The 27239-nt window shown below is 34.5% G+C and overlaps 2 protein-coding genes across 2 annotated transcripts in view; one reads left to right on the forward strand and one right to left on the reverse strand.

The window, feature by feature from the left end:
• The window catches only part of LOC129233011 (annulin-like), a 104682-nt gene that overhangs the window by 17915 nt on the left and 59528 nt on the right, over positions 1-27239 (forward strand). The gene's annotated exons all lie outside the window — the stretch shown is intronic.
• Positions 166-10088, reverse strand: LOC129233021 (cuticle protein 16.8-like). Its single transcript, XM_054867106.1, has 4 exons — positions 9912-10088; positions 3534-3692; positions 2367-2582; positions 166-607 (listed from the first exon to the last, which is right to left on the reverse strand). The coding sequence occupies exons 1-4, from the start codon at positions 9912-9914 to the stop codon at positions 278-280; spliced, it is 708 nt and encodes a 235-aa protein (XP_054723081.1). The 5' UTR covers positions 9915-10088; the 3' UTR covers positions 166-277.

The raw sequence follows: 27239 nt of genomic DNA on the forward strand, positions 1-27239 counted from the left end.
GTTATTTATTTTAAAATATATGGTTTTTCGTTATTGACTTCTGATTAATAGCTTCCTTTTTCAAATCTCACAAGTTTTCATGCCACTTACCTTTATAACCGAACGAAGCATTTTTAAAGCATATTTCTTACTACGTAGCTTTACTAAAGAAAACTTGCAACAAAATTCTCAAAAATTGCTTTATTTACCAGATCACCGAAACCAAGCCGGAAGTCGACAATGAACAGTAAAACTTTCACATTAACAGAAACATATTCCACAGCCTCAGCTTTTTCACTCAGTGCCAGTGGTATCTTTGGTCGTTGTAATAATAATTTGCCGATGCTTGGCCATTGTGTCCTCCATAGTGCTGATAGGCATGAGAATCATAGTTATAGGGGTAATAATGATTATCAACTGGATAATAATTAGGTCTAGCAACATGAGCCTGACTGTAGAATCTGCTTGGATATTGCCTGTAAGAAGTTGTTGGCCTGTAAGTGTTGGTGGGAGCGTGGGCAACATGGTTCGATCGACCCCCCAGGCTTGCAGAATGGAAGACAACGTCGGCCGGATTCTGCACATCGGTTCCTGGTTCATTTGTGTCCACAGTTGCTCTGAAGCCATCCTAGTTAAGGAAAATGGGCATGAGTAATTTGATTAGAGTTAAATTTTTTATCAACAAATCTTGCATTTAATAATACGCTGCAAACATTCTCCGAATTAAATTTTATAAATTAAAATTTTCCTTGATGATCTTTGTCTCAGACGATATAGCTAACCTTTATAGCTTAACCCTCGTCATACCTTTTGAAATTATAGCTTTAAGTATCCGCAAGCATAGTGAAATTCTCCTCTGAATATGCTTATGTAATAGCGGCGTTTGTGTTCAAAGTCTAGTACTGTTGAATTTTATTTATACTTACTAGCTGCATTGTCCGGCGTTCCGCTGTCTACACCGAAAATAAAAGTTAGGTCAAGTGACGCATGTTCAACAACCATGTTTAAATAAAAGGGGAAAAAAAGCAAACACTTCGTTCAACGCGCAGAAAAGAGCAATTTCATGACTCTAAATTTTAATTTAGACCTCTTGGACTTTTTTAAAATTTCAAAAGTTTAGTCATTGTTATTATTAGACGTAAACATTCCGTTTCACGGATTTTCTAGCGACAACCCTCTAGAACGGGGATCCTCCGCATTGGAGCTAAAAAAGACCGGTGTGAAATCTTGAGCATCAAAGGAACTCTGCGCTGTTTGAAAAGATCTGACAAAAATGTGGATTTGTATGAGAAAACCCCCTTATGGAGTTTTGCCCCCTATAGCGGGACGAAAACTACCCCATGTGTACTCCTGAGCATCAATTTGACAAATGTGCCAAATTTTGTTAGTATCCGACACAAACTGGATTTGTATAAGAGACATACACACCACACACACACACACACACTCACACACACTTGTACCGAAGCGTACCGAAACCTATTCTTTACCCTAACGTCATCAAAAGTGTCCTACATTTGCTTTTGTTGGACATCAAGTTCCAAGGGATAATTCTTGAACTCCCTCTATGTCATTTAAGACCTGATCCTATTTCATCATTTATGCCTGAAATTGAGTTTTTGGGACATCAATGTCGAAAAATTATTGTAAGATTCGATCCCTGTCACTAAAGCAGGGCCGACTCTAGCAGTTCTGCCGCCCGCTGGCCAATATCGCCAAAATATTGGCAAGTGTCGCCCCCTCCCCTTTATTGAATAATAATAATAGTAATGTAGAATAATAATATATTAATAAAATAAAAATAATAGTAAAGTGTGCTTAAAATTAAAGTGAGTTTCTAGTTAAATTCCAAACTGGGTTTTGCATATCCAAGCACTGGTACCCACTCTAAATTATCTTTTTTAGCATTAAAATAGTGCATCTTTTGGCATTGAAACAGATATTGACATTTTCAAAAGACTTAAATGACGCAATTTGCCGCCTCTAAAATTAAGTTGAATTTCTAGTAAAATTTCGAACTATGTTTTACATATCCATCCAAGCGCCGGGACACATTCCTTTTTCTTTTTTTCAGCATTGAAGAAATAAATCTTATGGAGCTGAAACAAATATTTACACTTAAAATTAAAAAAAAAAAAGTTAAAACTTTGACATTTGCCGCCCCTGAAATCTGCCACCCTAGGCGGTCGCCTAGGTCGCCTACCCCTGGAGCCGGGCCTGCACTAAAGTAATAAGAGATGAGCTACAATTTCGTTTTCAAGAATTCAGTCGCAAATAAGTCCTTTTTCCTAACATTATCGACGATCGTCTAAAACTGCGTGTTTGGGCCCCTCCCTTGTGTACGCTCTTGTACAAGGAAGTGTGTGGCGTCCACATAAGAATTTTACCTGATCGGCCACATAGTCGACTACTCTTCGTCTGCCATCTTCGACAGCCAATGTGTAGGACCCAACGACCCGTCCGTTGCCATCTGAAGACTCCTGTCGTGAACTGGAACCATCTTCACATTGAGCTACGTATTGGAACGCGTAGGGAAAGTAGCCTTGGGCATCACGACCCGTGACATAGGTAGGACGTTGCTGCTGAGCTGCTAGTTGATAAGTCTAAACAGAAAAGCCTGAGAGTTAATTCAAGTCCCTAACCTAACATTGATGAAAACACAACTTAGTTTTTGCTTAGTAGATTACAGCGCGTTGCAACACTTTCAAATGAAACAATGTGCTTCGTAATTCTGTATATCAGAGCCAGACTAACGCAAGTCACATAATCGCTACTTAGGAGAGAGGGAAAACGTTTGCCTGGTGCATACAAAGATGGGACTTGCACTGTTTTAACACTGGTAAATAATTACAAAGCATCTTGTATTTTAGAATTATGCTCATATGGCTTGATGCGGAATAGGATTCTACATACAATGCACTTAAAAACTGAAAATTGGAATGTTTTCACTTAACGCTAGTCTGGCTCTGAGGTACAGAATTTATAACTAATAAAGTTGTCTCTTTTTCATGAAAAGGCAATTTTATTTCAACAGAGCTGCTCAGTCGAGAAATTTTCTGGTGACACCACGCGAATTCAAATTGTAGTCCCCCCCCCCCTTTTCTTTGACTCTGAAAATTCATCCTTAGACTCTTGTCATTATGCAATTCCTCAACCGATCGACCGTCTTGTTTAACAAAGTTGATGTTCGAAATTCTTGATTTAAAAAAACAATGATAGAGATTATCTTCGAGTACTTTTAAATCTACAAAGTTATTAAGATAAAAATTTAAAATAAAAGTTTCCTACTTTAGAGTTAAAAGGAATTTGGTATTGAAAACTTAGAAATAAAGCCAAAGTTAGAGTTTTTGTCGTATCATATCGCGTTCAACTGCTAAATTCCTTGTAATTCTAAAACGCATGAAAAAATTTCTTCTTCCAAATTTTTGGTTAGCCACTTTAACCCTTTTCGAAAAAACATTTTCTTGACACTTGATTCGACGTTATATTGCCTCTTATAATGTATTTTATGTACTTTTAAAGCAAGAGGGCAGCAATATGAAATGTGTACTTACATTGTAATTGGTTTGGCTCTCTGGTATTAAAGCTGATTCAGTCTGCCCAAGCTCATTCTCTGATTCAACTTGCGCGGTTGTGGAAGTTGATGAAAGAGTTGTTGAAACTTGCCCCCGGACACCCGAGAAGAGAAGGCAACACAATATCACAAGGGAAAGCTAAAATAGAATTTTAAACGTATTAAGAAGTGAGCGTTTGCATGTCTATTTATACTCTGTTCGACGAAAAGATAGACCGAAAATTAACAAATAGGTCACCAGAAGGTTTGCCACTTTTGGAGATTTTCTCATTCCGGTATACAGTCAATAACGAGCTTGAAGGGACTGCGATATTTTCGTTATAACCGAGTGCTCGTGGAAAGCGAGTTTGTAAAAAATCATTAAAATTCATACATTTTTAATATAAGGTAAACAGTGATCCTACAGGGTCAGTGCTTAATAGTTAGCCACTTCCAAGGGTTATTATTGAAAAAAAAAAAAAATAGGATTCCAGGTTTTCCAATGGATTTAGACGTGCATGAGATAATACTGCCGTGGGTAGGCAAACGGCAGCATCTGCAGAAATGAGTTTTCGAGATACACTCAGGAACATCAAAAATAGCGCCCCAAGAGGAAAGCATTGGATTGAAGTGAAATTTAATGTACAGAATACTACAGATGAGAGATACACATGATCCCAAGATCTAGACAATTAAACGAATACAGACTAAGAAATGAGATAAATACTGTGCTACTTCAATAGCGTATTGAACCCCCTTTTGCTGCAATACGGTCCGACATTGAGCTAATTAAACGTCTGATGTTGTTCTGAGACCGATGGACCCCCAAATTTTTAACAGCCACTTCTAAATATTGCTCAGAGTAGCACGGCGACATCTGGCGTTTCAGCTGATACCATAAGTGCTCTATAGGGGACAAGTTGGGAAAGTGGGATGGCCATGGAAGAGTCTCAAACGGACGTAAGTCTTGAGCAACTCTAGCTGTATGCGGGCGAGCATTATCTTGCTGGAAAATTGCTCGTGGGAGGCCATTTAGGAACGGTCCTAGATGTGGTTGCAGAATCTCATTAACATTATGCTGGACCGTTAAGGTTCTACGTACCACAACTAGAGTGGGCCAGCTATCATAGGCTATAGCCTCCCAGATCACTATTCCCGCTGTGCGGACAGTGTATCGTGCGATACAATGGGTGGTGTGGTACCTTTCTTCAGGGCGCCTCCTCATACGTGCACGGATACCCTCTGATCCCAAAATGAATCGGGATTCGTCACGGAGCACCACTTTTTGACTATCAGTGACATCCCACATCGCTCTGGCTTCGCACCATTGCAGACAGAGTTGCCATGTTTTGGTGTTAAAGGGAGTACATGAAAAGGGCGCTTAAACTGCAGATTTATTTCCGCAAGACGTTTAGAAATGGTTCAGGGAAAACTACTACCCCTACATCTGCTCGTATGATGTAACGAGTCACTGTGGGATCCAAGAACGCTTGCCGCACGAGCCGTGGGTCTCGCACGAGCCCACTGCCTCCGACAGTTTCTAACGGAACAATCCGAACGATTCACCTGGGCCCCTCCCTCCTCTCCAAAAAAAATTTAGAGTTGGTTTATTTTTGCTACATACCTTCTTATATTTTTTCTCGTATGTATCAAGAAAATTAAATTAAAAAAATCACGTAATTTGAACAATGGTAACCAGTACCAACTTTCATCTTGAAAGTGTGAACCAGTACTTGGTGCACTAGACCGAATCGAAAAAAACTTTTTTCGGAAATTCGAAATTTTAAGTTTTTAAAAAGTTGCCGCTATATCTCTCACAGGTACTACAAAAGCATTTATCCAATTAAAAAAAATATTTAGATACTCCGCACAAGGCCTTTTTTTTTATAATTTTCTTCAAAAAAATTGATTTTTCCTATGTGTTTTTGAAAAAAATAAAAGATGCATTTTAAGAAAATAGCAATTTGAAAATATAAACAATCAAGTAGGTTGTTAGCGTTAAATAGAAGTTTTTGCTCACATGCAATATTTTAGTCGCCACATTAATGGAATTTTTCAGAAGTTTAAGTTAAATTTTTCATTTCAAAAAAAAAATATATATATATATATGTTTTTAAAATGTTGATTTGAAAATTTTGTTCGCTAATCATTTTTAAACTGAATATTTTCTTATATCTTTTATTTAAAAAAAATTAATAAAAAAAATCAATTTATGCATTTTATGCCTCGTGTAGGATATCTGAATACTTTTAATTCGTATAAATTTTCATGCGGTACATTTGGGGATTCAAGGAAAAATTTTAATCAGCTTGAAATTTCGAATTTCGAAAAAAAGTTTTTTCAATTCGGCCTAGTGCACTATGTGCTGGTTCTCTCTCAGACACCGGTTGGCACGGGTTGCTGTTGTTAATTTTTACGATTTTTTTCAATGGATTTGATGTAAAAGGGGAGAAAATAAGAATATGCTAAAAAAAAAAAAATCGACCTTTTTTTTGGGGGGGGGGGGGGAGATCCGAATGGACATAATATTGATTTCTAAAATTACAATAATCATTTTTTACTGTGTAATATTCTTAATTTACATACATAATTGTTCTTATAAGACAAAAACTAGGTCAGGCAAAAATTGCTGCATTCGAAAGCTTAAATATTCATGCAAATTGTGGTTATACATTGCATATGATGGCAGGAATAAATGAGGTAAAGGGTAAGGGTAAAGGTAGTTATTTTCTGAAAATTGAAAATTATTTATTTAAAACTAGCGGCCCGTCCCGACCTTGTTCGGGTAAAAAAAAAAAAATCTATCTTTAAGAAAAAATATTCTGCTGTAACGTTTTAATTTAAAGTTTAGTAGTAAGCATTATTTTTCCTTTGGTTTTTATGATATTTGAAACTAATTGATTTACCTGATTTCCCGATCAAACGAGACTTCCCACTGAACAATACAATCTTCCCATATGCACCGTTGTACTACGTATCGTGAAGTTGTACGTTTGAACCTCAAATTTGATGATAATGGTGATGCCATTAGAAATTTTCATTTAAAATTGCAATCAATTAAATTGGAAACGCAAATAGGCAGGGACCATGGGGATGCAAGGAATATGAGTCAACTGATCTACTGATGATGCTGTAAGAACAATACAGTAAAACCTGTAAAGTTGACCACCCTTGTAAGTTGACCGCTATTTCTAGGCACAGTATTATCCCTTATCATATAAATCAACCTCTATAAGTTGACCACCTATTTAAGTTGACCACTAAAGTAGTGCACCGCAGGTGGTCAACTTGCACAGGTTTCACTACTATAAATCATACTATTCCTTAGTGATTTTAATTGGGGTTCAATTCAGTTACATAGATTATGGAAATTCAAGTTGCGCAATAAAATTATTGGGATATTGCCTTTAATTTTAAAAGCATGAAGAGAAGTTCGGAGGAGTTAAGAGAATTAAGGAATTCGTGTGGATGATGCACAGCTTTGTTGGCAGAAACTAATCCCCTCTCGCACGTCCACATGTCATTTTTTTGACAAAGAGTCTTTTTTTTTTAAGGCTAAACATTAAGGATCAAATCATTTAAAGAGAAATTCCCAACTCATCTATTTTAATAAGCTGTCATTTTCTAGGTATTTTCTGGTTACTTACTTGTAATAAAAGACTCTTATAGTTGTTTTTAAGGTACACACACTGTAAAATCAATAACGTTTCTGGAAAAAATTGGCAGTTAGTGTGCCCAATTTCTGTCAGTAGCGTATCTTGCAAAAACCAGGAACGTTTTCCCTTAAAAGTCAGTAATCTTCCTGAAATTATCCTTGAATTGTTGATTCTCTCGCGGCGATGTCCACTTTATTGAGAAATTATTCATTTTATTTCAATTGGACTTTGATTTATATCGCTTGACATTGAACGACAATCTTAGTATTTCTGCTGACGCTATCCTTGCAATATGTCGTCACAAAGATATTTTTAAAATGTTTGCCATAAAGCAATAGGATCTTAAAGTGTTCATAAAAGAGTAAATACATAGTTGTAAACAGTTCTCTTTGTTTAGGAGCGGAGTCAGAAAGTTAAATGTATTAAATATCAAGTCAGTTTCTAATGTTTGTCTTCCTCTATAATACCGAGTTCCATACATGCTAATTGATAGGTTGGCCTTTAACTGTCAAAAGCCTTTGGAAATATGTTGGACCACGAAAATGTTCTAAATGAATTCTTAAGTGACAAAAATTCCTATTGGCTATTAAGATGAATATTAGAGGTAAGTCGTTTTCAATTCCGGGATGAATTTCAACCTCTTTTACTCTCTTTCTTTAGAAAAATTGCTTTTTCACATGCCTCTATTTTTTTCCGCAATTTATTTCTGATATTTTCTAATAATAGATTTGTGAGCTATATTATTTAATTATATCGTTTTAAATGCTTAAATAAGGTTGTCATGAATATTTCTTCAAATATTTTTAATTTATTTTTTCCTCTTTGTTAATTTTTTTTCCCTATCGAATGTTCTTAATTCGTCATTGTTTTAACTCATAACTTTGAATATATGGTACTTATGAGCAATTACTCTTTGAGTTGAGAATTTTCTAAACTAAATATACTTAAGTGCAGCAGATGCCTTAGCAGATGTTTTTCATTTCGATTTTAGTATGAATAAAAAACCTTACAGGAGATCCCGAATGCATGCAAAATTACACCTTTTGGTAGCACTGATGAATATCGTCTATCTGCACTACTTGCGTACAATAACTAATTTGGCCAAAGCGAATCTAAATTCTAAACGTTCCAATAAATTTTGGAGCAAAAAAAAAATCGGTGACTCTAATTTATTCGCAATGTCCAAGCTAAATCGAATGCTATACACCTTTTCCTCTACAGCCTCCAATACACGTAAAGCTTTTGGCGCTTCTGGACATAGTGATTTGACTTTTCCCTCACGTATCTCCATCCCTCAGCGTTCAGCTCGAAGAGAACCTTCAGTCATTCTGTTATTGCAAATGCGGTACAATCGGTGACAGTTTTTACGTTTATAAGAATAAAACAGTACGAAACATAAACTGGTAGTGAAGACAAACTATTGGTTTAAAAAATTAGTATATGAATACATATATGCATATTTTATAGCCTATGTCACTCAGTAAGAATGCACCTTTCAAGCAGTGAAAGAATTTTTCAAGTAGATGCAGTGGTTCCGGAGATTACTTCGAATGTATAAATACACAAAAATCTGCTCTCTCTCTTTATAATATTAGTATAGATGATCAAAAGCAACGAAATGTAACCATAACATACTAACAAAAATCACCATCACTTCGACATACCTTTATATGAATGGCTATTCAAAACAATTATTTTTTACGTAAACAATATATTTAACGCAAAAGCGGTATAGAAATTCTCCTACAAAGTTTGTTTACTACTATACAGTAAATACAACGAAAAAGAAATTAGCAAGCGTAACATTCACATTTGATCCGCTACAAACAAACAACGAATAGAATGTCCCAATTGAAACATAAATAATTTTTTACATTTTAAGTCATTATGTCGAAATAAAACGGGCATAACTGGTGTGTTATGAGGCAGCAATGCTCAACCTGCGATACATGGGCTGCATGTGGCTCGCCAATATTTTCGCTCTAGTCGAAACAACAGTAACATTATCTTGGAAATCGCCCATTAGTGTAATGCAGTTCCACTTGCTTAATACGAACTGTCAAAAATCTACGAATGTGTTCGTATTATCCGTTATTGGTAACAACCGTGAGTGAATGATACTGCGAAAAAGTGAAGAAATGCTCACTTATATTTAGAACTATTATTACTAACACCATATTGTAATCTAACTATTAGTATATTCAGAAAAATGTAACTTATTTCTTTTAAATGTATGTTGTTGAAAATATTGAAAAAGGTAGATGATAATCGACAACCACGGAACAGGTTGTAATCCACAATGGAAGATGAACAGTTTTATCTTCGGGTAAATTAAAATGTCCAAAAGTAAACAAATTTGCGTTTTTTTTTTTGTTTTTTTTTATATCGAAATTCTTATTATTTTCTTCTCGCTACGCAATAGGATTTCTACAACCTAACAAAAGGATGAATAATTTCTATAAAAGAATATTACGGTATCCACTCACGAATATTTTAAGTAAAGAGGTCACAAATTTTTGTTCGTCTTAGCCGAGACTCTCAATATTATACGTGAAATTTTTCATTCAACTAAATAACAAACCAACCTAAACGAACAAAATGTTCGTTTTAGCCGTGAATTCGTATTAAGCGCAATCGTGTTAAGAGAGTTCAACTGTATATTTTGTATTAAAACATAACTATTTTCAAAGTAAATCACTGAAAAATCCCTTCGATCCACTTACCATGGTATGAAGAGGAATCCTTCGTCTGTTGATGGATGATATGCGTATCACTGTCAGTTGATGCTCATCAAGTGGAGCAGAAATTGTGATTCGAGTGGGTCTAAATTTTCCTTTTTATATGTTTGAGGGTGTTGTCGTTTGAGGACTGTCGATGTTTCGCTGCCGGGTGTGTTTAAAAAAGCAAAAAAGCGTCAACCACTGACCCTGGGGTGCTGCAGGAACAAGGGAAGGCGGAAGATAAAAAGTCTCGTCTTCTCCACCATGTCCTTGGCTTCTTCGGATGTTTTCACAAAAGAGTGGGAGATGGAATGCTTTTATTCGTTTTCTAATTCAGCTTATTTTTCACTTTCTCTGCTTTTTCTGCATTTTTTGCTAAGTGGGAAGGAGGTGAAAAAAGTGAGTCAATGGGCGCGAAGATTGGAAGCTGAGTAATAGAAAAATGCAGCGAATATTTTGAGAAACTTTAGTATTCAGGGTAAGCTGTCTTCACTTTTTGTGTAGCTTAAAATTGGTAGCAGTTTCACTTAGCTGTTTCACTTCATTTGAGGATAGAAACTTTTTCCCTGTTCAATTACTAATTTTTGTATATTTAAAGATTTCACCTTATGGATTTGAGACATACATTCAGTATATTGGAGTATTGGAGTTAGGCTTTTGTGTTTTTTTCAACTCTCAGACTCTTCAGAAAAATTTTTGTTAAATTAAGTGTATCACACTCCAATGCAAGAGAAACACAGCTCAAAGCAGACTCGTTTTTCAGGAGAGGCATTAAAAAACTCTAACCATATAATTTTCTCTTTAATTCAAATTTATCTAAAGTTGAATAAAATTTCGAATTAAGCATTTTTGGGTTGGAATTCTTGTTCTTAAATACATGTACAATTTTGTATTAATATTATAAAAACAGTTTGGAATATATATATATATATATATATATATATATACATTGCAGTAGCCCTCGTTTTACGCGAGCGTTAGGTTCCAGAGACAAAAAAAAAAAAAAAAAAAAAAAAACTCAATTCTAGTGATAGATAAATATATTATAAAATTATAAAGATAGTGTTTATAAAAATTTAGCTGGTTATAACAGTCTGTTTACAGTCCTTAATCAATTTTCGCTGTAGTTCTTCATAGGACATTATTGAATCCATTATTTCTGGTGCTACTTCCATGACGACATCTTCCTTCACTCACTAATCAGAAAGATCATTTGCCATTGTCAAAGAAAGGATCAAAACTTTCAATATGAAAGTTTTTTGCTGTGTGTCATCAATGTTGGTATCCTCGATGGGTTCGTCCTTCTTTTTCATTCTGAAAGATCATCTTCAGTGAGCTCTAAAATGTATGAGTTTGATAATTTTACTTCTGGAAGAAAGAATTCTCGGATCAATCCCAAAAGTCTCCAATGACCCAAGCTCATACTGTTCACTGCATATTGTCTGCAATCTCAATCATCAGTCTACAATATATTGTCTGCAAAATGATGGCCATGAGGCCATGAGGGCCATGAGGATGGCCATGAGGTAAGCAGTGAAGACCGCTTACCTTGAATACTAATTTCAGGAGTTTATATTTTGAAGAAGAGGAAGATTTTTTCCATTTACCATGCCGCTTCTGCGTAAAATCAAAATCCATCAACGTAAAACAAAATCAAACCCTCAAATCTTAAACCTGCATAATTCATTCGAGTAAAACAAACCCGCGTAAAATGAGCGTATGCTGTACATAACTTTTCAGATACTTTCCAACACCTAAAAGACGTGGTAATCATAGAGGATGGTACTTTCCAATGTAAAGAAGGGTAATATTTTTAAATTAACGTTGGAGATCTAAAATTAAAATTACACAAAAATGGTGTGGAACGTGCATAAAAAACTAAATTCAGTGAAATAGTAATGCTTTAGAGGGAGCGAGAAATAACTTTAAATACAACCCCTAGTGTGTCGCAAACCTACGCAGAAAAGTGTTCTACAAGGATGAATTTTCCAAACATCGACAATTTTAAAGTTGATTCAATGCATATTTTGCTAATATCTCTCTAAAAATCGCCTATAACACCAAATTAACACCGGATTCAAAAAATCCTATTTGTCACCGAATTCGCCACCAACTTGGCGATGAATTATTTCTTGTAAAGTAAAATGGACACTTAGGCCCAATTTTGAGAAAAGAAAATTTCTTGAATACATTTCTTCCTGTACGGATATAAAAATGTTACATTTTTAAACTATAACCTTTTTCGTTGCTAACACACGGTGCTGATATCTCAGTAACATGAATTAAATATAATTTATAAACTTTTTGTACTTAATTTAGAAAATAAACTTAGAGGAGGTGTCTGTCAGTTTAAAATTCAAAATCTATATTCTAGATACAGACAAAAATATTTCTTTTTTTTTTCCCGTGCACGGAAAAAGATACTAAATATTCGAAATATTGTAGCACTATCAAAACACAGTTGCGCATCTGACATCAAAGTATATATAGCCATTTCTCTCTAATGACTATTTCTATTCAATATTAATTACGAGAAGCTTTGTTCTCGGGTTTCTAAAAAAATGCAGTGAACTTGAAATGAAAGAATGAGAAGTGGTTTCGGAAAGGTAAGTAACATCACAAAGAAACTCATTAACTACCGAAAGACTGTAGTAAATCCGAATATGAACTCATTAAGCGTGCAAGATTGTTGAATTACCTCGTAGCATGACATATGATATATTTTAGCTTTTTTTTTCCATGGTCATGATGTTATACTTGCGTCACTCCCTCCCAAACTTCAAGTATCATTCAGTGAAAATTCGTAATTAGCTTATATTTTCTCGTTACGGAAATAAATAGCGGCAATTGTCTTATGATGTCAACTTATGCTTGCGTACCTTCTTGGGCGGATGTGATGTCAGGAGAAGTCTTTATATATTGTTTTTTAACTGATGAAGTCCTTACCTTGAACGCATTAGCCGTGTCACATATGATGCAGTGAGATGCAAAGGGATGTAAGAGAACTTTTTTTTATGTTATTAAATAATAAGTTTTAAGATAATATTCACTGCCAATTTTGTTTTCATTTTCTGATAAACTCTAAAAAATGCCCAAAACGCAATCAATTGCTAATATAGCAGCCCAATTTCACCAACCTGGTAGTCTGTTTTACTGGATAATAATTTGCTACGTTTCAATTCTTATTTTAATTTGTTGCCTTTAACTTTCATCAGAAGTTCTTGCAGTATAAGTGAACTTACACATTGTCCCAAAAATTTAGACAAAAACAAAAAATACAATTCACTGTAAAAATCTGAATGGTAGAATATTTTTTCATTTGTGTATACTGATTATAAACAGTACGTTAGTACGTAAAGCGCAAGATAAGATTAATTTATTAGAAAAATATCATGCAGGGGTGCCCAGCTAGAGGGTGGGGTGTCAAGGCGCAGGTTGCGCCATTGAAAGTTTTAGGGAGGTTTATTTTGAGGGCTGTTTTTCTCTTTTTTGGGGGGGGGGAGGTCTTTTGCAATGTTTAGAGGGAGTGCACCCTTGATCTTAGGGAATGGGCACCCCTTCATTGTATGTTGAATTTATTTAGAAAAACAGAAAATAGGATATCCCATAATTTTGACACTTTTTATCATAGGCAAGTGGTGTACAAAAAAATTGGGTGTCAGAAGTGAGGGGTGTTAGGAGTGGCATCCATGAAGCTGATTTTATTTTTTCGTAAAATTAGGCTATATTTTTTAGATGTTAGCTGTCCTTTACTGATTAAAATGTAAAAGTGTGGAACGTAGCCTCAAAAAACAGGACTGATGGAAACCGTAAACTTCTCCCTTTCAATTCAAAGTTGCAATCTTATGACTTTGCATAAGAAAAGTCCATTTATTTGGCAATTTGTCACAGGAAAATCAGCTTTCTCGACTATTAGCGTGTATTAGAGCACCATCTTATTCCAATACAGGATTTGCAGGGCTGACCAAACTGTATTTCAGCAAGACAAAGCGCCTACTGATACATCCAACTCGACAAATCTGTAGTTTAATATGAATAATATCAATATCATGGAATGGCCATCGGTTAGTCCAAACTTAAATCCAATGTTAAACGTGTGGCAACATCAAGGACAGATACAAGGAATGAGCGATAGCCCCTCCCTTGAAGAACCCTGCACCGCTAATTTCTCCGAATTGAGGTCCAAAAACGATAGTGTAATCCATCTTTGGTATGACATCAACTGAAGGAATATGGTTCAAATCTCCCTCCCAGAAACTTTTTAGAAAAAAAATTTCAAAGGAGCAATTTTAAACGGTCTTTGGTGATATACAAATGTACAGATTGTATATTTGTGCTATAATTACGTTGGTTTTCTCCAGTTATTGCTCAACACAGGGTTATTTCTCGATCTTTGGTGATGTTTGGAGGCCTTCCGCCAGGCATTTTTCAAAATTTAAGTCTTGAAAGACAGGATTATATATATCTCGGGTAGAGTTAGGGAAAAGAATCTGTTGAATTTCCTCTGGTAATTTTTCGAATCTGAAGTTCCAAAAGGCGCAATTTTAGACGACCTTCAATGATGTTAGGAGGAGGGGGAACCGAAACATTTCCACGGAATTATTACGAAATTGAATTCATAAAGTGCAATTTTGGAGTAGATGTAAGATCAGATATGTTGGAGAGGTAATGGTAAAAAAAAAATAATAATAAATAATTGCCCGCTCCTTGATAAATCTCTTAATTCGCCCCTGGGCAACATCGAGCACCAAAATTATATGAAACTGGAAGCCAATATTTTTCGACACAGGAATAACTTAATGCTTACGATGGAAAACCATACGTTTAAAGTAACTAGAGGTAATGGGAACACAATTTCATATTTTCATTTGGGGCTGTTTCTCAACTTTAAAAAAAAAATCCATAAATTAAATAGTGTTTGTAACTATAGGACACCTTATTTTCTAGTTTTCTTAATACACTAGAAAGTCGCCCGTCAAGGTATGACAGGTGAAAATTGCTTCTACTCTTCTACATTTGAACGAAGCAATTGCCTATTTGGTGATATTTTCAAATTTGAAATTTTAACCCTAGCTCCAGTGGATTAACAATAAACTCCAGTGGATAGCGTTAATTTTCAACCCCTTTTTTATTCTTCATTCCCCTTTGGTGCAGTATAGCCTATAAAGGCTCTTGCGCCAAAAAACGAATCAAACCAATCAATCATTCCCCTAAAAGGACTGACTTACCAGTAAAACAGCTAAGTTACCGGATCGAGTTCAGCCTTGTCACAATAAAGCCTTTCCCTGCATGTTAAACATAACCAAAACACATGGCATTTTTAAAATAAATCACCGTAATGTATATCACGTACTGGTTATCATTATACACACATGTGATATAAATCCCTCCGTTCGTGTTTTTACTGTGAATTGTATTTTAGGCTTGTGTCTGTATTTTTGAGATAGGGTGTAGTTTTTGTACATGCAAAAATAATTGCTTATTAGTAATTAAAACAATTTTAAAAATGTGTTCAGAGTTTTACTAAAATATGTTTTTAACTTTAAATTAACAGGAATAAGTGTATAATTTATATATTTTTTCCACTTTGTATTTCGTAATTTCAAATTTTTTTAAAAGTTGGTTTCCCACCGAGTTTTCAAAGAAAATAAATGTGAATGAAAAACCGCTCCCAATCACTTAATAATATTTTAAACAGTTGCAAAACCTTTCAATTTATTTTCTGAGTTTTAGGAAAATGTTATTCATTATGCATTAAATATATGAATTAAACTAAACTTTCAGTCAAAATTTGTACCAAATTAGCTGTATATTATGTTACTGCATATTACAAACAAAGCTAGTATCTATTTCACTAAGTATGATACTTTTTTTTGTTACATCAAAGGTTGTAAATTTTTTTAATTTTAGTCAATATATGGTCAGTATTTAGTCAGTATTGGTCAGTATTTTATAAATTTTGGTCAGTAAAGTCAGTATTTTTGACCCTCCAAACAGTTTTACCCCCTGGTACTGGCACCAGTAACAGACAAGGGTCCAGTAACAGATAGTCGTAAGTTTGGATTTAAATAATAAGAATTTTAGGCGAGTAAAACTGATGTTGCTGTGACCCATGAATATGGTGCAACCATCTAGTGTTATCAGAGTGAATTTTATCAGCCAATTGGTATTTACAAGGCAATGGTGGGAGGTTAGGAACAGGCACCACGAGGTCTGCCGGTGTTTCATCTTCATTTGAATTTAATAATGTTTTAGATCTAAAAATTAAGAACTTTTGCACATTTTGAAGAGAAAAGAGGAAATCAGTCCATTACTCGTCCTATCTGTTGCTGGGTATCATTAGAATGTTTAGTGTCTGTTACTGGGGCGTCGAACCTTTCTTCGAAATTTAGCAAAAAAAAAAAAAAAAAAGAATTAACAAATTCAGAGGATCCAGAAGCAGCCAAACGTTGGATGAGATGTAGTTGCCTGAGAGAAAAATAGTTTAAAAAGTCTAAATACATTAAAAGGCTCAGAAAACTGAGTTAACCTGAAAGCAATGTCTTAAGCATGTCTGTTACTGGTGCCGTTGTACTATCATGTGATTTTTTAAAGGAGTATTTGGATACCTAAACTCCTTACTTTTAAATTTAGATTAATACCTGCAAAAAGCAAATGAATGAATAAAAAATAGGTCGCACCAATCAGAAGTTGAAGTTCCGATTTAGGGGATGGGAAGTGACTGGAGGCTCAGTCACTTGTCCAAATTTCATCATAGTCAGATTCAGTACAATGTTCTAACTCTAGGTATGCTTTCATTGAAAGGTTTTTCTAAATCATGTTGAACGTACCTGAGATAAATTACCATCTATTGCCCCAAAACAAATGAGAGTTTCTTCTATCATTTGTTGTAATCATCTCCAAATTTTCAATTTTAGTACTTACATTCCATTTGCTTACTTGCATCAAGATTTTTTATGCAAACAAATCCAGCGATGCTGCGAAGGTTTTGTATATCAACCCTTTCGGAAGCCTTAATTTTAAGTTATAGTCCTAGTGTGGTATTTTTTACATGTGAGGACCGTTATGCCCATCCGCTCCCAGAAGAGAAGTTGTGGCAGCTCTGGTGATCAGATGCGTTTGTAATAAAATTTGTTTTTCAGTTTCCAAATTTATTGAAATGTAGGACAAACTTGAAAAGCTCGCTCTATTTACAAAAAAATTACCTTGAAAGCTACCTTATTTGAAATTTCAGTTAATCACCACCTTTTAACCTTCCGTTATTCGCGCGCACCTCACAGGTGCATCCCTAACTACTCTTCTCTCTTCTGGTGTTAATTGATACTTTCGGCATCATTTGTATGCGGCAGAGCGTCATAAATTTTTGTAAATATAAATTATTTGGTTTTAAATATTATAATTTAATTATACTTAATATTAAGAATTAATTATTCAAAATGAAAGAAATTTAACTTTACTTTCAAAAAGCCGGGACGTACCCGGCTTTTTGCGCCTTATAGGCGTGGCACGACTAATCATGTCAGGAAGAAGTACACAACTGAAGAAAGTTAAACAAAGGACACTTAAGAAATCTTTATGAGGAAAAGAAAAATGCCTTTTAGAGAGGAAAAAATTGGGAATGAGGAAAACCCATTCAGATATCCTTCTAACAACAAATATGTATTTGAAGAGAGTTTTGAACTAATTTAAAACAATAAGTGGTGTCTATCAAAATACTTGACTGTGCAGATATTACTAGAGTTACTCTCTGGAATCGCGCTATGGTGCCGTTTGACTTGGGAGAGGATTTCCCGTTGGCAGGTAAAGCCCTTTTATTTCCATCAGCAGCTGATCGCAGTCTCATTTGGTTTGCGAAAATGTAAACCGATAGCAAGGAAGAATCAAATTAAAATACGCATTTTAATTAGAACAAAATGAAAATCTTGTTTCCCATGCATTAGGAAATATAATTTAATTAAAGAGCTCATTATAATTAGAACAACATGAAAATCCTGCTTCTATCCGAAGAATAAAAACTTGATTAAAATTCGCTTCACAAATTATTTTAAAAGAGAAAAAAAACCCTCTCCGGAGTCCAAATTAACTTGTACCCAATTTCACAGCTATTAGGGGCTAAGTGGGGTTTCCAATCCCGCACCGAATTTACTCCCGCTGGATTTCGGGATTCTATGGAGCCGATTCCGCAGGTTCCCGGGATCCCGCGTAATTGACCTTATTCACCTAAAAAATAAATTTTAATGTCAGAAAAAAAAAGTTGTGCTTTTTAGTAGGACTCGACCGATGCATCGTCAGGCCGATGCATCAGCGCCGATGGTTCAAAAATTTAGCTATCGGCATCGGCGACCGATGCTAACTTGGATAAAACATCTGCCAATCGGCCTTAAAAAAACATCTAAATGCCGATGCATCGCCGATGTTTTCGGGAAAAAAAAAGAAAAAAAAATCTAACTTTTATTTATCTATTCTTTACTGCATTTTTTAAAGTAAGTACAGCATTTGGCCCGAAATCGGACAGCAACGACACCAACGCCAGTTTTAGGCTTGGGAAATGTGCCGAGATTCGGATCACTAACGAAATTTTCACAACGTTGCAGACACTTATCAAACACTCACTTAGACGATAGTTTTAAGAATGGTCTGCTCTTAAACTGAAATAATTACCGTATGTATTATCATGTTAGTCGAACAATTTAGAGCAAAAATATGAGGTTCAAATTTGGGGGATTACTCAATGTCGCGGGACGATGTTTCCGAATTTTTTTCTTCCCGAACAGAAATAAAAAATCTCAATATTTTTCTGATTGAAGGTTACCTCTTTTAACTTAACATTAAACAAATACTTGCATATTCTAACATATGATCTGGCCCTTGATTGAAGATTAAACTGCAGCAAAAGCTCAAACATAAAAATAAGGCGGGAAACGCCGATTTCAGGGTCTGAATAGTAATTAAAATCCCTAAACAGTCTTCTTTTTTTCTCTTCTGCTTTTAAGACCTAAAAAGACTAGTTTTTTCATTGAAATTCTTTTTTATAATTTTATAGCTCATCGCCTTAGAAAAATGGTTGCATGCTGTAATTTTCCTTTCACGGCAGTTTTTTAAAACAATTTTTAGGAATAAAAATTAAAAAATTTTTTTTGCTTAAATTCTACATTTAACTTTCCCCGATTGTATTGCTCTGGACTTTTAAGAAAATCATTTCTCCACAGCTATTAAGGTGAGTGACTAAAGAAGGCGAAATAAAGAAATTTAATTTAGGGGATCCTAATATTGTAAAAAGGTTAAAAAATTTATATGAATGCTTTTATTATTTCAAGCCAATTATATCTATCAAAATTTTCTCACTCATTTGACCAAAAAACAATTATCCGCTATTAACTATTGGAGTACTGGTGTGACTTTTCATTACAACCTTTAAATCCCTTTCTCTTTCCTCTTTTGTTAGAAACATATTTCTGCAACCCGTGTATTTTTTCTCTACTTAACTGCGATTTTCGACATAATATTTTAATTAAAAAAATATATTTAAATATGTCAGAGACCTCTACCTAGCTATCATATTTATTTGCTGTGACTCCACTGCAATTGGTTTTACTGAAATTAAATAATTGTGGACATTTAGAAAAATGTCCCCATCACCTTCTGAACTAGAATTTTCTTTTCTTATCCTTGGTTTTTGCTCAAGAACTGCAAATTTCGGACAAAAACGATGTCTATTGGATTTGTGTTTTGCTGTTTCCAATTTAACTTACACGTTGGTCCTTGTTACCTTGTATCAGTGCATTTCATTCATTAGAGGGTGAATACTGCTTAATTTCACCACTTCACCAAGTAGCAGTCTCAGTAAAGGTTTTTGGATAAAGCTGTATGCCGCCGCATTTTGTGTAAAATTTACTCCAGACGTTCATGTACCCGACCTCTACCCGCGATATAGTGCAATATTTTCCTTGAAAGGTTTGAGATGAAATTTAAGATTTATCATTCGGGAAATGTTTTAGAATTAAAGTATTTATATTTTTATAAACTCTGAAACTAAGTTGAGGTGTCGCCCACCAGATGGGTGTCACGCGGAGGGGAGGGGGGAGACCACCCCTCTCAAGAAAAGTTTTTTGATTTAGCAAAAAAGTTTTTTTCTCTCTCAAGTTACAGCTTTAAAAAAATGAAAGCACAGTATTAGATCAACATCTAGTATTTGTTAAACATTAAAGGGAAGAAAATTTATCCTTTTCATTTTTTTAAAAAAATGGGAGTTTTAAGTAATCTCACTATTAAAATCGCAACTATTGGATAATTTGATTTTCAAATTGAATATCTAACTTGTATGCATTTTAGATTTACAATAAAATATACAATGCTAAAATTTCATGACAAGAAATTTAAATAAATTATAAAACCGAAGTCGGAATCAACCATTTTTCTTCCGACTCCACAGCCCTGATTCATCTAAGTTCCTGTCGCCCCTTTCAAAGTCGTGCCAAACATATGTCATGTTTTTCATTGCTTTCTTCTTTGGAGTGCACTTTTTGTAACTTAAAAGTTATGGGGGCCTTAAGCTTACAGATGTGCGCCAACATTACGTTCAGGCTTTTCCAACGGGTTTGGAATTTGTAATGCACTTTCTCTATTTTTTCTATAACGTAATTTATTGGATTTTGAATTTCAAGCATTTTTTCAATTGCTGAACGCAGTGGCGTAGCTAGAGAGGGGTGGAGGGGGCGGACAGCCCCGGGCGGCACTTTTTTTGGCGGGGGGCGGCAATTTTACACTTTTGATACGAAACAATTCAACGTGTTTTCCCAACAAGTAAATCATGCTTTTGATCTTTTGACCCCAAATGTGCATGAAATCACCTAACGTCATAACAGCTGGCTCCAAATTTCGTTTTTTGAAATTTCTGAGGGAAGACCGCAAAACCTTCTTTTCTCAGTGATGAAAAGCTTCAAATTAGCAGCAGTTACGAAAAAGATTTCGGGTGGTAAACCACCCTCCGGACTTTCTCTCTTGACGTTGTTCGTCAAACAACGGCTTAAGTCGCGTTTTTAGGACGTCATTTTCAAAAAATTTCATAGGGAGACACGGGAAAAATATCTGACTTTCCAACATTTTTGGAAATAGTTGGAAACTTATGCCGTCCCAAAGATAGCCTACAATTGCGCTTTTGAAACTTTTGCATCGGAAAATTTCTAGAGGGCTCCTGAACGTTTCCTATTCTCTTTAACGTCATCAAAGATAGACTAAAATTGATTTCAAGTTTGAAAATATTTCGGGAGGAAAATTCAGTCTTTTTTGGAGTTAGGGGAGGCTCTTACATCACTAGATAGAGCCTATATTTACGTGTTTTTCAGTTTAGTTGAAAAGCTTTCTAGACAGCGCCGCTGAGCCTTAGCCAATATCTTCACGTATCCAAAGATAGCCTAAAATTGCTTTTTTAAGACTTAAATTTCGGCAAATTTCCTTGAGAAGTCCCTACCCCCTAACGTCACCAAAGAAAGCATAAAACTGATTTTAATTTTGAAAAAAAAAAAAAAATCTGGAGCGAGCTCAACGCCTCTTTTCCATAAGCGTTACCAAAAATTGCCTAAAATTCCGAATTTCAACTTATCGTTTAGAATTTTTCGGTGGGGCTCTGAATTCCCTTTTTTTTCTGAAAGAAGAATAAGAAGGAAAAAAATAATTTTGCTTTCTTCTTTATTAAAATCTAATTAAAACACTTTAACTATTTCCTATCAAAAGGGCGGCAAATTGAGGAACCGCCCCGGGCGACAGAAAGCGTAGCTACGCCACTGGCTGAACGTAGGAAAACCGAAACCTCGAATGAGAATACCGTTACCAATTCATTCTCAGGAAAATATACTCTATTTTTACTGTGTTCTTAAGTGGTAAATCCACCGTTAATCATATGAGACACAAAGTTTTTCTTGCTCTTCTTGCATCCCTCGGAAATGAGATCAAAATCCCGTGGGATCAATCCCGCTAAATATTCTGCGGGGTCCCACGGGATTCGGGATCGGGATTTCGGGATTTTAAACCCTAGTGCTTAAGTGACTCCCAAACATAGCAAAACAGACATTTTGTACGTTAGAAAACTCGTCTTCAAATTTTGCGCTTTAGCTCCGGACTTGAAGTGAGTTTAGTCTATGACTTTCGCTGAATTAGGAACTTTTATATCTTATACTCTAATCAGTTGAAAAAAATGGACAAAATTCATTTATGCAGCAAAAAATCTGTATCGAATGACATAGAATGTCAAGGGGTATGGAAACTCTTTTATACCCTCAATAGGCAATTTATGTAAAATTTCTACTTAAAAATTAATTACACAAAAATTAATTCGGAATTTAAAAATTAAAACTAAATAAAATTAAAAAGGAAGAAAAAACGCTCCGAGGTGATACCCCCGGGGTTCGAAGCAGGGCGTAATTTCTTATGAACGAAGTGAAGTAGCCCTTTGTCCACAAAACTTACTCGTAATTTACACGTAAATAGCCTGAGTTTCGTCTAAATTGTTTAAATTCTTAAAATTAGAGAAAAGTTCAGATCCCAAGAGCTTCCGTGCAAATTAATTCTGGGTCCGAAGTTTCAGACACAATTTCAAAATATTTTGACAAAACTTTTTTAACATACAGGTTGTTCCGTTTTAACCTGCAAGATCTGTATTTTCGCAATAGTTAGTCCAGTAAGATGTATACTTCCAATTGCAAAAATGTTCAAAATCAGATGCAGAGTTAAGAAATTGAAAGTTTGAAGCAAAAACAAAAATTAGTCAAAAAATACAAAATTTAATTTTTTATACGGGCCCTACCCCTAACTAATATTATTTAGAGAATTAACCTCCATTGAAAACTTTTACTGACACAAAACACTGCGTATTTGTGCGACCAAAATTCAGGATAGATATTCCAGTTCAAAATTTTAAGGGACCGTACAGAAGATGATATTGGAACTTATCGCCCCTTTCAGAAGAATGACAGGTCGTCAAAGTAAGAAAAACAAGATATTTATATTTTTCATTGCTATTCAAAAATAAATGCAAATGTTGCGCCGTGATACGCAAAAACACACTACAAAACCTAGAACAATTTGAAAAACCACATTCTATGCACACATGTAATTTTAAACACTTCTTAACCGCTATATTTTCCCCTAAAAGATGTAATTGACGGCTAGTGAAAAGTGGTGTCAGTAACAAAACGATACGTTTCATATCTCGATTAATATTGTTCGTACTAATTTCAAAATTTTTGTGTTGGATTTATTTCGTAATGGAGAATATTTCCCTAAACATAAGTTATGGGACCTGAGCCCGGTATAAAAAGTTCAATTTTGTATTTTTTGACTTATTTTTATTTTTACTTCAAACTTTCAATATCTTAACTCTACATCTTCTACATCTGATTTTGGACACTTTTGCAATTGAAGTATGCATGCGTTGGATTAACGGTTGCAAAAGTAAAGGTCTTGCAGGTTAAAATGGAACACCCTATATAGAGATAGTGAAACATATTGCATTTAAATTAGGAAATCCTTTCCTCTCACAAAACTGGCTTTAACAAAACTAAGTGCCGTTATTTATTTAGGTATGGTTTCTACGGGTTTGGGATTATTTTTGAAAACGTTTCCTTATTTAGTGTTTTCCCGCTAAGTCTTTTAAGCAGACGCATTTAGCGCAATAAAATGTAAGAATAAAAAATGCAAGTATTTAACGCAATTCATTTGTAAAGAAGAATTTAGCACTAACGATACTAATACATGCGTTTGACCACGGTAATTCAGGCATTTAACTTACTAATTTAGTGTGCTCGAGAGATTTCAATTAGATGTTTTGTAAGAAGTAATTCTTTATTAAGTTTATTTGTCTTTATTTTTTAAAAAAATCCAAAGGCAGAAATAAAGCTCTTGCGTTGCTCATTGATAAAAACAAAAATTAACAACTATGTTGTAAATAAATGCTGTTATTTTTATGTGAGTATAACAGCATGTATCTACAACACAGTGACGGCTTAATTCGGACGTTGATATAATTATACAAATCGCTAAACCTTTTGCTCTCACTTGCATGTTTTAGCCTATTTTAACATTAAATTATTCGTAACTATTCAAATATTGCAATTTGCAAAAGAATCGATTTCCTCAATGACGCATATCATCCAAATAACAAATTTAGTTTTTTTAGATAAACCTAGCCCTCATTTTGGGATCTATATTTATCACAACCTCATTTCCCAGAACGAAACAGTGACCGCTACGCATGTTTTCACCATCTCTCCATTTCCGTTCAGTTATCCTCTAAAAATAATTCCAGCAAAATTCTTCGCACTTCACGATGTCTGCTTGCAAAATTTGGCTCCACGCCGACTAACACTCCCACTCGTTGGTCAAAGGGATATCTGTTCAACATTTCGGTGATCGAAGCAATATGAATCATCTTTTCTCCACTTTGCATCTGAAGAGACATGCTCCAACGGAATGGATAACGGTGAAATCCAGGCGACGCAGAAGAAAAAGTAAGTCATTGCCGAGTTTAGAAGAATTGATTCCCTGTGTCGACGAAACCCGTTTACCATGTTTCTCAGAAAATGAGACGTGGTCTCATATTAATTTTTATTGCAAACGATACGCTAGGGCTTAATTGCACGGGATGTCTGATTTTTTTATGTGCCGTAAGATACTTGTACTATACTCAAAAAACACATTTATTTAGGTTCAAGAAATACATTTATTCAAATTTATAAACTATATTTATTCAAGTTCAATACATTTATTCCCATTCAATAATCATGACCTCAAATTAAAGCTACCATGTTTGCGTTTGAAGGAATACAGATTGAGAAATTATATGGAGATCCTCAGAACCCCTGTTTGTGCCTCAGTAATATTTGCAACCGATCTTGCGATTTCTAACGTCATATTAAATAGAACTTATTTTAAAGGCAGAGCTTATATTGAGAGCTCCCTGAAAAATCATGCTACTGCCTGACCATCCATAGCATGGAAAGGCCAATATCCAGTTTATAGGCGAAAATAGGCGTATCTATTAGTTTACAGGTTAGTTGGTTTGTTACAGATGTATACTTTTGCCTCTCTTTTATTTAGTCTTAGTTTTGTAAAAATAAAAAATTTGCTCTCAGCAACATTTTTTTAATCTAAATTATATTCGATTTATATTTTCTTGGCAAAAATTAATTGATTTATTTATTCACAACAAAGTTTTGAGCTTACCATTTTGCTTTTACGTTCCTGAACGAAATGAAAATATTTTCTTTTCTTTTTTTCCATGGTAACTATTTTTGTTTTCCCTGATTTTATTTTAGCGAATGCAATAAATGAATAAGGTACTAGTGACATTATAAAACGCGTGCATCAAAATCCCATCGTTATTTTCCCTTCTCCCCTGCTATATTCATTCAGTTGGAATAATCTTTACTTGGCAGATTGCCAAACTACATACAATCCGCGGTCAAACAGTACCGCTCATTTTTTTTTTTTTGGTTAGGTCTTATTTTAGGAAGAAACGGTAAACATCCGTAGCAAATAACTATGGAATTATGACAGGTATCAAGTTGATATATGCTTAACCAATGACTTCTTTAATCCTTTGAAGACGCAATTTGAGTCATTTTCAGAGACCGACAAAAACTAAAATCTTAAGCGCTAGAAAAAACATTTTAGGCACCAAACTTTTTTTTTTCTTTCTTTTCAGAGCTTATACCAAAATTAAGTATAACATGGTTTTCGAAAGATAAGTCGCCCGGGCTTTGTCGGATCCTGGTCACTGTTTAAGATAAGTGTGTTTCTGAAGTAGCAAAATAATAACTGGGAATGTTTCAACCGATTGCCGTCGGTAAGAATTGTTTCAGAGTTTTCATACGGGTAATTTCGATCATGCGAACTTACGTATAGTTATTGTATCATGAATGCCCGTCCCTGATGCACCAGAAGAAAGAATATTTTGCTTATGAATTTGTGTTCTAACGAAAAAGCGCATTGGAAACCGCAGTTCTTAAAGCAATTTTGATTGTAAAAGTGAATTTTATGAAATCCTGCCAATTATTTTTTTCTATTTAAAATTAATATCAAACGTACTCGCACTCAAGCAAATTTATGCATGAAAAATATAATACTAAAACAATTATATTTCATGTGTTCATATTTCTGTTCATTTGTGTGTAGGCACAAACGGTAAAAAACTGCGATTTTTAAAAATGTACATGAAGTCGTTGACGGGGATCTGGTATAAATTCTAAAAAATGTATTATCATGTGGGCAAAAAAATGTGCTCATACGTCAGACGGTTAATATGATTGCTAATATGTGACCGTATCTTGGATTCAGCAACAATACCAGACACTGTCAAGTTTGATAGCATTAAATTCCCACTTAAAAGTTTTAAACATTTTTTTAAGGGTACTAAGTATAAAAAACACCATTTAAAAAGGAATTCCTGTTTCAGAATTTTAATACTGTTCAAAAGGGAAAAGTCTCTCAGTAAGAAAAAGATATCATAAAGCAATTTTTTTTTCTTTCTCATTTCTCATTTTGCGACAATAGTTAGTAGTTCATCATGAATTTCTTGCTCATTTCCGAACATGCGAAACTATAATGGATATACACGCGGGCAAATGATCTATGGATGGGTTAAAACGAGAAAAGTACATATATAGTACTTTATTTATCTTTATTTTTATTTTTTTTCAAATTATGCTTAGTTGGTAATTAAATTAATTTTGAATAGATTAATTAACTTTTGTTTTCTCAAAAACATGTGATTTATATATTTGTTTTAAAATGCGTTTTCATTCACAACGTTTCCAATCAATGTTTTTTTTTTTTTTTTGGCGAGTCAACTTTGACTGCTCCCTCTCCCCTTGATTTTGACACGTGTTATCCGTGCCGTGTAGAGAGAAATAGTCAAGTAGTCAAGGGCGTCTTAACTACGCGACTGACCACCATGGTTATGTGACTCACTGGAATTAACTAAGATAAATAGTTTCAGTTCCGAGCGATCTTATTTTCTTTTGTTTACCTTTTAGTTGTGACTATTATTAGGTTTAGAAAGCATTGAAGCAGTAAAACAAATTAATACTTTAGTTTCAATGTTTCAGTTTAGTATATATATTTTGAAGTACAGGCTATTTCTTTCAGGAGAGAAAGAAAGAAAGAAATAGACGAAAAAAAAAATCATATCCTGTATTTCGAATTCGAACGAGAATAACAGGAGAAAATTAATAAAACATCTACTAGTATTTTATTATTTCATTTCCTTGTTATTTGAACGGAAAAACAGCTGTATTGGAATAGTAGCAGCTTTGCTATTAAAGCTAGTTGGTAAAT

Source organism: Uloborus diversus, chromosome 1, assembly GCF_026930045.1.
Source record: "Uloborus diversus isolate 005 chromosome 1, Udiv.v.3.1, whole genome shotgun sequence".
Classification (NCBI taxonomy): Eukaryota; Metazoa; Arthropoda; class Arachnida; order Araneae; family Uloboridae; genus Uloborus; species Uloborus diversus.